The sequence below is a fragment of the Muscardinus avellanarius genome (genome assembly GCF_963383645.1).
Source record: "Muscardinus avellanarius genome assembly, chromosome: 19".
NCBI classification, from domain to species: domain Eukaryota; kingdom Metazoa; phylum Chordata; class Mammalia; order Rodentia; family Gliridae; genus Muscardinus; species Muscardinus avellanarius.
This window is the reverse complement of record NC_137805.1, coordinates 44,033,811-44,046,326: the sequence shown is the minus strand read 5'-3', so window position 1 is coordinate 44,046,326 and position 12,516 is coordinate 44,033,811. Positions and strand designations below refer to the sequence as shown.

Sequence of the window (12,516 nt, the reverse complement as noted above, 5' to 3'; positions counted from 1 at the left end):
AGTTTGAAGCCAGCTGTGCTGGCTTAAGAGACCTTGTTTCAAAAAAAAAAAAAAAAGTATAAAATAGGTCTGGGAGTGTACCCCAGAGGTAGAGGGGCTTCCAGGAACCCCAGTACCACCAAAAAAAAAAAAAAAAAATCAGGTCAGGCGTGATGGCACATACCTGTAATCCCAGTACTTAAGAGGCTAAAACAGGAGAATCACAGGTTAAAGGTCAGCCTCAGCAACTTAGTGAGGCCCTCAGCAACCTAGTAAGACCCTGTTTCCAAACAAAAATTTTAAAAGGCTGGGAGAATACCCCTGGGTTCAATCCCCAGTACCAAAAGAAAAAAAAAATTAAATTTTGTATATTACAGCTGCAATTTTAAAATACAGTTTTCAATCCCAGGATTTGGGAGGCTGAGACAGGAGGATCACATGCTTGAGGACATTAAGTAGTGAGACTCTCATCAACCTAGCAAGAAACTGTTTCAAAATAAAAATAAAAAATAGGGCTGGGGGTATAACTTGTACCAGTATTGGGAATGGCCTAGGAAGATTTGAGAAAGCTATGATTATTTATATATTTCAAAAACTGGGTGAGGGGCAAATCTGTGCAAGGACTTGGTTTCTGCCTAAAAGCAGGCAACTATTCCAATTTAAATTAACATAGCTAAAGGTGATTAACAAGTCCATAGGAAAGGAGAACTAGGCCTTTCTCTATCTAAAGACAGATTTTAGGAGAGAACTAGGCCTTTCTGTCTAAAGACAGATCTACATGATTAGATAAGCTAGCTAAGATGGTAGGAGGGGTGGACCTTCATGAAAGGAGACACCTTGCCACACCTTGCTGGGGGAGGTACCTTACAGGGTTAAGGGGAGGTACCTTACAGGGACGTTTACTATGTCAAGATTACGTGAACAAGATGGAGGTCATGGGTATAAAAAGGTCGAGTCCACGTGTGATCCCTTTGGTGTACTCATTCGAGTCATCCCCTCATGCCATCTTGGCATGGGGCTGTATTTCTATTTTCTGTATTTCTATCTTTCTAATAAACTTCTTTAAATCTTCAGCAACTGTCCAAGCTATGTATATTTATCCTTAGTTCAGGACAAGAACCTGTGGTGTTTTTTTTTTTTTCTTTTCTGTTTTTGGTCGTTTTGGGTTTGTTGTGGTTTGAGGGAAATTGTGTCCAGGACCCTAACATGGGTCCCCGGGAACAGTTTCCCCAAAACCATACTCTCCCAATCCGTAACATAACTCAGAGGTAGAATACTCCGAGTTCAATCCCTAGTAAACACACACACACACACACACACACACACACACACACACACACACGGTTTCCAAAATAGCACATTATCATAAAAGCCAAATCCCAAGGAATAAATTTAACAAAGATTTACAGGACTGCTACACAGCCAACTATCAAGAGAAATTTAGGAAGACTAAAGCAGAGGAAGAGATGGAGAGAGTATGAAGGTATTAAGCTTAATAGACTGAATGTAATCCCAATAAAATTTAGTTATAATAAAAGCTAGCTGGGCATGGTGGTGCATGCTTGTATTCCCAACATTTGGGAGGCTTTGACACAAGGATCACAAAGTTTGCAGCCAGCCTCAGCTACTTAGTGAGGCCCTCCACAACTTACTGAGACCTTATTTCAAAATAAAGGAAAAAATATGGCTGGCAGTATAGCTTGGAGGTAGAATGCCCCTGAATTCTATCCCCAGTACCTCAAATAATAGTAATAGTAATAATAATAACAAAATGTACAAGCTTACTCTAAAATGTATATGAAAATGGCAAAGGGCCAAAAGGAGCTAAGACAAAAATGACTACAACTAAGCTGGAAAACATCTCCTACTATTCCATATATTATATCCCAAATCAACATATATGAAGTGATAGAAATAAGACATTACCAGCACAAAGATAAACAGAGCAGTAGAGAGTGTAACAGACATGAAACAGACCCAAGCCTGTATACTGATAACAAAAGTGGCTTTACAGAGAAGAAAAGAAAGAATAAAACACAGAAGCCAGGCATAGTGGCACGGGCTTGTAATCTCAGAACTTGGGAGGATGAGAGGGAGGAGGATCACAGTTCAATGACAGCCTCAGCTATTTAGTGAGGCCCTTTGCAACTCAGTGAGATCCTGTTTCAAAATAAAGAGTAAAAAATAGGGTTGGGGGTGTAGCTCAGAGGTAGAATGCCCCTGGGTTCCATCCCCAGTACTGCAAAAAGAATAAAAAATAGAGCTGGGAGCTGGGCATGGGGGCGCATGCTTGAAATCTCAGCATTTGGGAGGCTGAGACAGGATTGGAGTTCACAGACAGCCTCAGCTACTTACTTAGTGAGGCCCTTGGCAACTCAGCAAGAACCTGTTTCAAAATAAAGAATAAAAAAATGGGAGCTAGAGGTATAGCTTGGAGGTAGAATGCCCCTGGGTTCCATCCCCAGTACTGCTGAGGATATAGCTCACAGGTAGAATGGGTTTGGTTCCCAGTACTGGGGGAAAAAAAAGAAAGAAAGAAAAAACAAAGAATTTTAAGAGCATGTTACTTAGAAATACTGGCTCTCAGCCAGGTGTGGTAGTGCACACTTGTAATCCCAGCATTTGGGAGGCTGAGACAGGAGGATCTCGGTTCAAGGACATCCTCAACTACTGCAGTGAGGCCCTCTGCAACTCAATAAGACCCTGTTTCAAAATAAAGAATAAAAAATAGGGCTGGGGGTGTAGCTCAGAAGTAGAATGCCCCTGGGTTCTACCTGGGTCCCCTATTGCAAAAAGGAGAAAGAGAAGGATAAAGGAGAAGGAGGAGGAGGAGGAAGAGGAAGAAGAGGAGGAGGAGGAAATACTGGTTCTCACAAAGCCAAGGGTGACGGCACACACTTATAATCCCAGTGCTTAGGAGGCTGAGACAAGAGGATTGCAGATTCGTGGCCAGGCTCAGCTACTTGGTGAGGCCCGCCGCAACTTAGTGAGACCGTTTCAAAATAAAGAATTAAAAATAGGGCTCACCAATAAATAAAAATAAAAATAGGTAGGGCTGAGAGTGTAGCTCAGAGGTAGAATGCCCCTGTGTTCAACCCGTACTACTGAAAGGATAAAAAGGCTCTTTGGTTTTCTAGGTTCTTCTTTTACAAAATTAAGAGTAGCCAGGCGTAGTGGCACATGCCTATAATCCCAGTACTTGGAAGGCTCCGCAATTTAGCAAGACCCTCAGCAACCTAGTGAAACTGTTTCAAAATTACAAAGAGCTTGGGGTATAGCTTGGCTGTAGAATCACCCTAGGTTTCAATTCCCAGCACCCAAATAAAGTAATGACAGCAACCTTGTGGACGGTGGTTTCAAGAGTAACTCAGGGGGACAGAAAGGCAGGCCACTATTGTTTTTCTTAAAAACCTCATGATATCCAGAGATCCAAATACTCAACCTCACAAAAAAACTTGTTACTATCTCTACACTGACTTACATGGCATGGCCTCTAATTTAAAAATAACTATTTGTGCTTAGTTCTCCTTCCGACCAGCTTCCTTCTGTGATCAACTCATTCATCTTCACAGCTGAGTCGCTGGCGGCATCTTACAGGGTTTTCTCTTGGAGTACTTGTGGTCTGACAGTTAAGAGCAGTGATCTTTTTCATCAAGATCCCTATGCTCTTGACCTGTTTAACTGATGTGACATTTGCAGACACTTCGTTTTAATTGATTTATTTTGTCTTTACTGCTTTTCTTTTTAAATAAAGGGGGAATTCAATAAAGACAAATATATCTCATTTTTATAATGTGCTTTTATTGGTGCATTAGTCTCACATCATAATGTAAATCATGTTGACAGTGTCATACACGCACACAGCACTTGGTGGGCCCCCTATATCTCAATTTTTAAAATCCTAAGTGTAGCCGGGCGTGGAGGTGCACGCTTGTAATCCCAGCGTTTGGGAGGCTGAGACAGGAGGATCACACAGGTTCGAAGCCAGCCTCAGCTACTTAGTGAGGCTCTCAGAAACTTAGTGAGACCATGTTTCCAAATAAAATATAAATAGGTCTGGGAGTATAGCCTGGAGGTAGAAAGCCACTGGATTCTACTCCCAATACCACCAAAAAAAAAAAAAAAAAAAAAATCCTAAGTGTAAAAGCTGGGTGTGGTGGCGCAGGCTTATAATCCTAGCATTTGGGATACTGAGACAGGAGGATCACAGTTCACATACAGCCTCAGCTACTTAGTGAGGCCTTCTGCAACTTAATGAGACCCTGCCTCAAAATAAAGAATAAAAAACAGGGCAGGGGGTATAGCTTGAAGGTCGAATGCTCCTGGGTTCCATCCCCAAACCCGCAAAGAAAAAAAAAAAAAATCCTAAGTGTAAGATATCTAATGCCTCAAAGTATCAAGCTAAGTGCAAGTAAATAGATATCTTAAAGGATTACTAATGAAGCTAATAATGGTGGTGCATGCTTGTAATCCTAATACTTGAGAGGCTGAGACAGGAGGATCACAGGTTCACAGGTTTCAAAAAAGATGGAGGTGCAACTTGGAGGTATTACAATCCTGGGTTCAATTTCCAGTACTAAAAAAAATTAATGAAAATTAATTTTTAATTAAAAAATTAATTTTAATTAAAATTAAAAATTCATTAAAAATCAATGAAAATTAAATATTTTGTTAGGTTATTTTGACAACAATGTTAATCAATGAATACTTATATCTATTTTAATGGTGTTTGTTGTTTCAATATAATTAAGACTGAATTTTAGCTTTTCAAATAAGGTACTTTCTGTTGGATTTAGTAGCATTTATATTCTTATGAGAATTTATCCTATCTAGGAGTTTTTCGGTCTCAAATTACCCTTAACAGGCAAGGGCAGACTTGACGTAAATCCCTAGATTTCACAAACACTAATGCTTAAACAAGAAGTACCTATTGAATGTGGAAGGGAGAGGGAAGGATGAAGGATGGGGCTGGGAATGTAGCTCAGCGGCAGAACTCTTGTAAGGGCCAGACTCTTTAATCTCCAGTAGAGCAAAATGATAATAGTAAAAATAACAACCTACTTAGATAAAAACATGACATCAATACTCACATGAATTTAGATATACCAGTCATCATAAAAACCACAATAACTGGTATTTGAGAAGTGCAGAGGGGACCCCATAATCCCACCTGTCACTAGATAGCCAAACTGAAGGTAAGTTACCTAGGGAAGGTGGGTCGTGACCTGTGGTGTGAGCTGTACTGCCCTAGAGCCAAGGGTTTACTTGGTCGTTCCTTTCCCTCAATTCCTACTGATCACACAGGATCTTGTAAGGAATCTGGATTTGATCCTAATTGCAGTGAAATGCAATTGGAGTGTTTTAAGCAAGGGGTTTATGAAACCTGATTTAAGATCAAATGAGCTGATGAATGTGAAAGAGCCCTGTGAATGCTAAAGAACTGTGCCAGTGTGTTTTACCTTGACAGAGGGCAGAACAAAGGGGAGGAAAGAAAACAAGGCAAACTAAAATCCAAGTAGGACAGGACCATTCTAAATAACGTGCCCTGTAGTCTTCTCCCAGGATTCCCTTATGTCCCTGTCAGGGAGATAGGGAAGATCAGATATGGTAGAAGAGAAATTAGAAAGAAGGATTTTGGTTTTCTTTTTCTTTTTCTTTTTTTGGTGGTACTGGGGTTCCTTGAAACCCTTCTACCTCCGGGCTACACTCCCAGACCTATTTTTTTTTTTTTTTTTTTTTGAAACAGGATCTCTTAAGCCAGAGAGGCTGGCTTCAAACCAGCATGATCCTCCTGTCTCCAGCTCCCAAACTCGGGGATGGGGATTATAAGCGTGCGCCACCACGCCCGGCTATTTTTTGTTTTGTTTTGTTTAACTAGAGATGGAACCCAGCAACTTTCTACCTCTGGGCTATACTCCCAAACCTATTTTATTTTTTACTTGGAAACAGGGTCTCACTAAGCTGCTGAGAGCCTCACTAAGTAGCTGAGGCTGGCTTTGAACCTGCATGATGCCCCTGTCTCAGCCTCCCAACACCAGGATTACAAGTGTGCGCCACCACGTCAGGTCAGGATTTGGGTTTTCAATATTTTAAGTTTGGGTTGCCTACCAGACAGCTATGTAGAAATTCTGAGCAGGTTGTCGGATAAGACTATGGATCCAGAACTAAAGAGAAATTAGAAACAAAATACAAACTTAGTATCCATCAGAATACAGAATACTTATTAATATCGATACAGTCTAACCTTTATAGCATACTTCTATGCTTCAGTCACCATTTTAAGAGTTTTATATGCATAAACTCATTTGACCCTTACTACATCCTTCAGAGGTCAGGTCCTATTATCCCTATTTTACGAATGAAGAAATTGCAGCATATTACATAACTAGCCTAAAGGCATAACGCAAGTATGAACCGTAGCCAGGTGTCAAACTTTAGGCAATCTGACTCTGGAACCCTAAAGCCATAGGATTGCTGGTGAATGAGTACACAGGACTGAGGACATAGTATTTAAATTCCAACCTAATAGCAAGTGTCTGGCATGGTTTCAGGCCTTGCAGATACAAAGAAAAATGACCCACTCCCTGAAGAACCCCAGTGTAATAGCTACTAGCTGAGACCAATTACTAAGTATCTAATGTATGCCACACTAGCTACACATTTTAATATAATATTTCCTTAATTCTAATAGTCTTATGAGGTAGATGTTATTACCACCATTTTAGAAATGAGGTTCAGAGAGATCAAGTAACAACCTAAGTCACTCAGCTAGTAAGTGACAGAACCAGGATTCAATTCATGTCCTTCTTCACAATCTGATCTTTTCCAAGGAAATTCCATTACATGCTACAACAAGGATGCATCTTGAGACATATCCTGAATGAAATAAACCAATAATAAAAAGACAATGTATACTTCCACTTACATGAGATTATCATTTTATAAAGTAGTCAAACTCACAGACACAGAAAGTAGAAGGGTGGTTACCAGGGTAATGAGTTGTTCAGCTGGTACATAGTTGTAGATCTGCCAGATGTGAAAGTTCTGGAGATCTGTTACACAACAGTGAGTGTACTTAACACTATGGGACTGTGTACTTAGAAAAGGTTAGAATAGTTAGAACTGTATGTCACATATATGTATGTATCACAACATTTTTAAAAGCCTGTTTTGTTTTGTTGTGGTGCTGAGGATTGAATCCAGGGCTATTCTACCTCCAAGCTACATTCCTGGCCTGATTTTTTTTTTTTTCTTTTTTCTTTTGAAACAGGGTCTAAGTTGTGGACAACCTCACTAAGTAGCTGAGGCTGACCCCGGACCTGTATCCTCCTGTCTTGGCCTCCTAAGCACTGGGATTACAAGCGTGAGCCACCACACCCAGCTAAGCCTGCTGTTTTACCACATACCATAATAGATATGTTTACTATCTTATAGAGATATTGGTGGCAAAAATTTCTTTGAAGAGGAGGATAGGGGAGTGGGAGAGTACGGCAAGAAATAGATCAGAGTCTTACAATGAAAAGATACAAGAAAGCTGAAGGTCCTCACTTTATCTTCATTAGAGTTCCAGGCAGGAGTTCTTACCTCGACTTCTGAAATAGTTCCCACACCTGTATACAACTACTATCACAATACCAGCCTAAGGTAGGTTTAAGAATAATCCAGCATCCTTCTAATCTTATGATATTCTCTAGTTTCCACCCATCCTAAATCTTTCTGCACTAGAAACAAATTAACTTTCCTAAATTGCCTAACTCATCATGGTAAAGAACATCTATGGCTCCTTATTCTTAGAACACAGGTTATCTGGATGGGTATTTAAAATCCTATTACTGAACTGGCGTGTGGCACACATAATTCCAGTATGTGGGAGGCTAAGACAGGAGGATAGTAGATTTGAAGATAACCTCAGCAAGTAGTGGGACTCTCATCAACCTAGTGAAACCCTGTTTCAAAATAAAAATGAAATCGGGGAGCTGGGCATGGTGGTGCACACTTGTAATCCCAGTACTTGGGAGGTTGAGTCAGGAGAATCACACAGGTTTGAAGCCAGCCTCGTCTACTTAGTGAGGTTCTCAGCAACTTAGTGAGACCCCTGTTTCCAAATAAAATATAAAATAGGTCTGGAAGTGTAGCTCAGAGGTAGAAAGCCCCTGGGTTCCATCCCCAGTACCACACAAACACATACAAGAAAAAAAGTAAAAATAAAATAGGGCTGGGGGTGTAGCTCAGAGATAAAATGCCACTAGTTTCCTTTTTTTTTTTTTTTTTTTTTTGGTACTCTCAAGTACTGGGATTACAAGCATGCACCACTATGCTTAGCTAAATTCAATCTTAAATACTAAAAAAAAAAAAAATCCTATTATTAGCGTGATGGCACACACCTGTAATAGAAGTACTTGGGAGGCCAAGGCAGGAGAATCCGAAGCTCAAGGTCAGCTTCAGCAACAAGTGAGATCTTGTTTTAAAATTAAAATAGGTCTGAGTATAGCTCAGAGGTAGAGAACCTGAGTTCAATCCCCAGTATGCACGCACGTACACACACACACGCACATGCGCACGCGTGCGCACACACACACACACATCATATTATTTAACTCTTCTGAGCTTCAGTTTCTTTATCTGTGTTGAGAAGAGTCTAAACCAAGAGAGGTGGTGCACACCTGTAATCCCAATACTTGGGAGGCTGAGACAGGAGGATCGCAGGTTTGAAGACTGCCTCAGCGAGACTGAGCAACCTAGTAAGACTCTGTTTCAAAAAAAATAATAAAAAGGGTCTAGAGGTAGAATGCTCCTGGGTCTAATCTCTAGCTTCACACACACACAAAAGAGATGTGTCTGAAAAACAGCTCAAAAGATTGAGGACTAAAGATAGTCTATACGCTCCCTGCGCAATGCTTGATCCAAAGTATGCGCTTTCTAAAGGATAGTTAGCCCCCTTCTTCCCCGCCTCTACCTACCAAGTTCAGTAAGGTATTCTGGCTTAAAGGACAGAGCAAGTACTTCCAGGATCTTCTTAAGGCAGACAGAGAGGAATGCAGAGGGGGGAGGGGTTGTTCATCTATGGCTATCTGGTATGGAGGAAAATATGGCTCACCCAGAACTGCTCCTCTATCTGCAACCACTAGCATATACAGACCACCTTGTTTTACTTTTATTCTATCTTCTTAGTCTTGAGTAATAGTCAAATGGTTAAAAATTAAATTTAAATATATAAAGCTATACTATAAATATATAAAGCTATACTATGAAGTCCTATTCCTATCCCTCCGTTCACCCAATTCCCACCCTCTTCCACAAACCATGGTGTATCCTTCACATTTTTACACAACTTTCTTTAAACTAAAAAGTCCCCCCCCCCCTCCAGTACTGGGAATTGAATCCAGGGGCATTCTATGTCTGAGTTACACCTCCAGCCCTTTTTATTTTTTTAAATTTTGAGCCGAGCGTGGTGGCACATGCTTGTAATCCCAGTACTTGAGAGGCTGAGACAAGAGGATCTCGGGCTACTTAGTGAAGCCTTCTGAAACTTAGAGAGATCTTGTTTCAAAATAAAGAATAAAAAATAGGGCTAAGGGTATAGCTCAGAGAGAGGATCCCTGTGTTCCATCCCCAGTACCGCAAAAAAAAAAAAAAAATTAAAAAGTTTTAAAAAATTAAAATAGGCTCTAGGTTGCTGAGGCTGGCTCTGAACCTGCCATCCTCTTGTCTTAGCCTCCCAAGTACTGGGATCACCGCACCCAGCTTATGCTAATATCTCACAGGTGTGTTTGCAAGGTAAATTCCAGTGCCTTGGGGATGAGAAAGAGTGGGGGAAAAAAAAAAAACCGAGGTCTTATCATTCTGCTTTAACCTAGAGTAGTGTCCTTCACTCATCCCCCAAAATGTTTATACTGAGCCAAACACTATAACCCAACACATATAAGCCAAACGCTATTATATTAACTGATTACCCTTCAACCTTACTAGCACCAGAAATGCATTGTAACTTTACACAATTGATTCCTCTGATCCTCACAACAATCTTAAAAGATAGATTACTAATTCTCATCCCCATCTCACAAATGAGGAAACTGAGGCACAGAAAGGTAACTTGCCCAAGAAAGCGAGCAGGGCTTTGAACTCTGACTGGAGCTCTCGCTCAGAACCGTGCCGCTCTACACTGGCAAAATAGTCTCTGCACCCGCTGGAGCTCAGCCTAACGTAGGAGACAGGCGAGAATAAGGGCAGACAACAAAGAAATATGTGATTAAAGACGAAGAAATTGCTGTGAACGAAACGAATTCGGGGCTTTGACAGAGTAACAACGGGGAGCTACATTAGAAAGAGGGAAGGCGAAGTGACGGAGAAAGACCTCTCTGCGAAAATGACATTTATGACACGCTTGGGGACTGTTTTTTTTTTTTGAGGGGGGGGACTGCAGTGCGGACCCTCGCCCAATTCACAGGGAGAAACTCGAGACCCACAGCGGATAAAGCAAACTCGCCAGGGTCCTCTAGCCATGTAGACGTGGCGCAGTGAAGGGAGGATCCAGAAACTGGGCCCAGGACTCGTACACGCCACCAGTGCCCGCAGCAGCCGGGCCCCGCTCGGCCCCTGGCGGGGGCCTCTAGCTGGCCGCTGCCCACGGCCCGCCGCGGCTGACAGCACCCGGCAGCCCACGGCGAGGCCGTGCGGCCGGCCAAGGGGTCTGGCTGGCCCTGCAGCGGCCTGGAAAGGCCTCTCCCCGGCCTCCGGCCAGCTCCCGCCCGGCCGCCCCGCCCGCCCCTCCGGGCCGACCTCCTACCTGCACCGCCCGGACCAGGCCCCGGCCGGTCAGCTGGCCCTGCCGCAGCTGCAGCAGAATGTTACCGGGCCGCGGCCGGCCGCCCCAGCCGCCCCACGCCGCCACCGTGGCTGCCGACCGCCTCCCTCGGCCGGCCCCGGCCCCGGCCCCAGCCCCAGCCGCCGCCGGCGCCGCCGCCATGTCTCCTCGTCCGACAAACAGGAAGCAAGCGGCCGGGGGCCGCGTCGACTGCTACGGGGCAGCGGAGGGCTGCCGCAGCGCCCCCAGCGGGCGGACGGCGGAGGCGCAGCCGCGTGGCGGCCACACCCGGAGGCTGCTGGGAAGTGCAGTCCGCTCGGCGGCGGGCTGCTGGGAAGTGCCGTCCTCCCGGAGGCTGCTGGGAAGTGTAGTCCGCTCGGCGGCGGGCCGCGCGCCCGGGGACTGCTGGGAAGTGCAGTCGGCCAAAGCCTTGCGTACTGCGGGTGAGCCGCGTCGTCAGCGCCGGCGTCTCACCACCCTTAGGTCCCGCGTTTCCGCGAGGCTCCTGCAAGTGAAGGCAAGTCCCTTGCGTGTGCACTCCCATTTCCTGCCCATGTGGGGAGGATGCAGCCAAGTGGCCAAGGATCCCAGGCTTCAGGACAGGAGTTAGCCCTCGGTTCTGATTCCTGCCACTTTGCCCCAGACTCGCCGCAGACCGCGACCAAGTCACCACAATCTGCCCCTGCTCCTCAGTTTCCTCGGTAGTCCATTCAGTCTTTAATTCCCCGGGAAACGGATCAGCCAATCGATAGTTCCTAAGTGTTCTACGGTGCACCTGGCATCGAACGGATCGCCTGCGTGTGTGTGTGTGTGTACAGGAACGCGAGCGCAGAGGTGAGCTGACCGCCGGCGTGTGTGGGGGTGTATTTGTACGTGTGTATACGAGCACACGCGCAGTGGTGAGCTGACCGGCCTCCACACAAAACGAATGCACAATAACAAACTGGACAAAGTGTGTAACTGGATACACTGTTGTAAAGTTAAATAAAAAAATACTAGAAAGGAAAGGAATTAGTAAATTGTGACATCATCTGTTAGGTGAGACTCTGCCCTGATTTCTCCCCACCAGACAGTGTGTCCCCTGTACATACTCTGATCTTTTTGCAAACTTGTGTGGCGGATGGTGTTGACTCCTGCACTTCCCTTTACCTAGGAGGCAACCTTGTAACATATATGAAAGGGAAGTGGTGAGTGTGACCAATTGGGATATGGTAAAAATTGTGTAACTAAGTAAACACTTTTAAGAATAAAAGGATGCAATAAATAATCACCCTGGGACAAGAGGTATATGAGGCATGCCCCATTGAAAAGTTGTGGTCTAGCCAGGCGTGGTGGCACACACACGCTTGTAATCCCAGCACTTGGGAGGCTGAGACAGGAGGATTGTACAGGTTCAAAGCCAGCCTCGGCTACTTGGTGAGGCCCTTTGCAACTCAGTGTGACCCTGTTTCAAAATAAAGAATAAAAAATAGGGCTGGAGGTGTAGCTCAGAGGTAGAATGCCCCTGGGTTCCATCCCCAGTACCAAAAAAAAAAAAAAAAAAAAAAGTACAGTAGTCTCTAATGGCTGCTGAAAAGGATTTATATTGCTATATATTGGAATACAATGTAAACAATAGCAGTTCATTTAAAAGGGTAGTTTTAGTTGGATATGGTGGCCTATGCTTGTAATGCCAGCAATCAGGAGGCTGAGACAGGAGGATCACACAGTTCTCTGACAGCCTCAGCTACTTA

At 43.8% G+C, this 12,516-nt stretch overlaps 1 protein-coding gene across 1 annotated transcript in view; it reads right to left on the bottom strand.

Annotated features, from left to right (window-relative positions):
- The window catches only part of TRPC4AP (transient receptor potential cation channel subfamily C member 4 associated protein), a gene marked incomplete at both ends in the record, with an annotated part of 77,121 nt that extends 66,176 nt beyond the window's left edge, over positions 1-10,945 (bottom strand). Inside the window, one exon of the mRNA XM_080716407.1 lies at positions 10,766-10,945. Within this exon, the coding sequence (XP_080572533.1) occupies positions 10,766-10,945 (180 nt within the window). The remainder of the gene's footprint in view (positions 1-10,765) is intronic.
- Between the last annotated feature and the right edge of the window lie 1,571 nt (positions 10,946-12,516).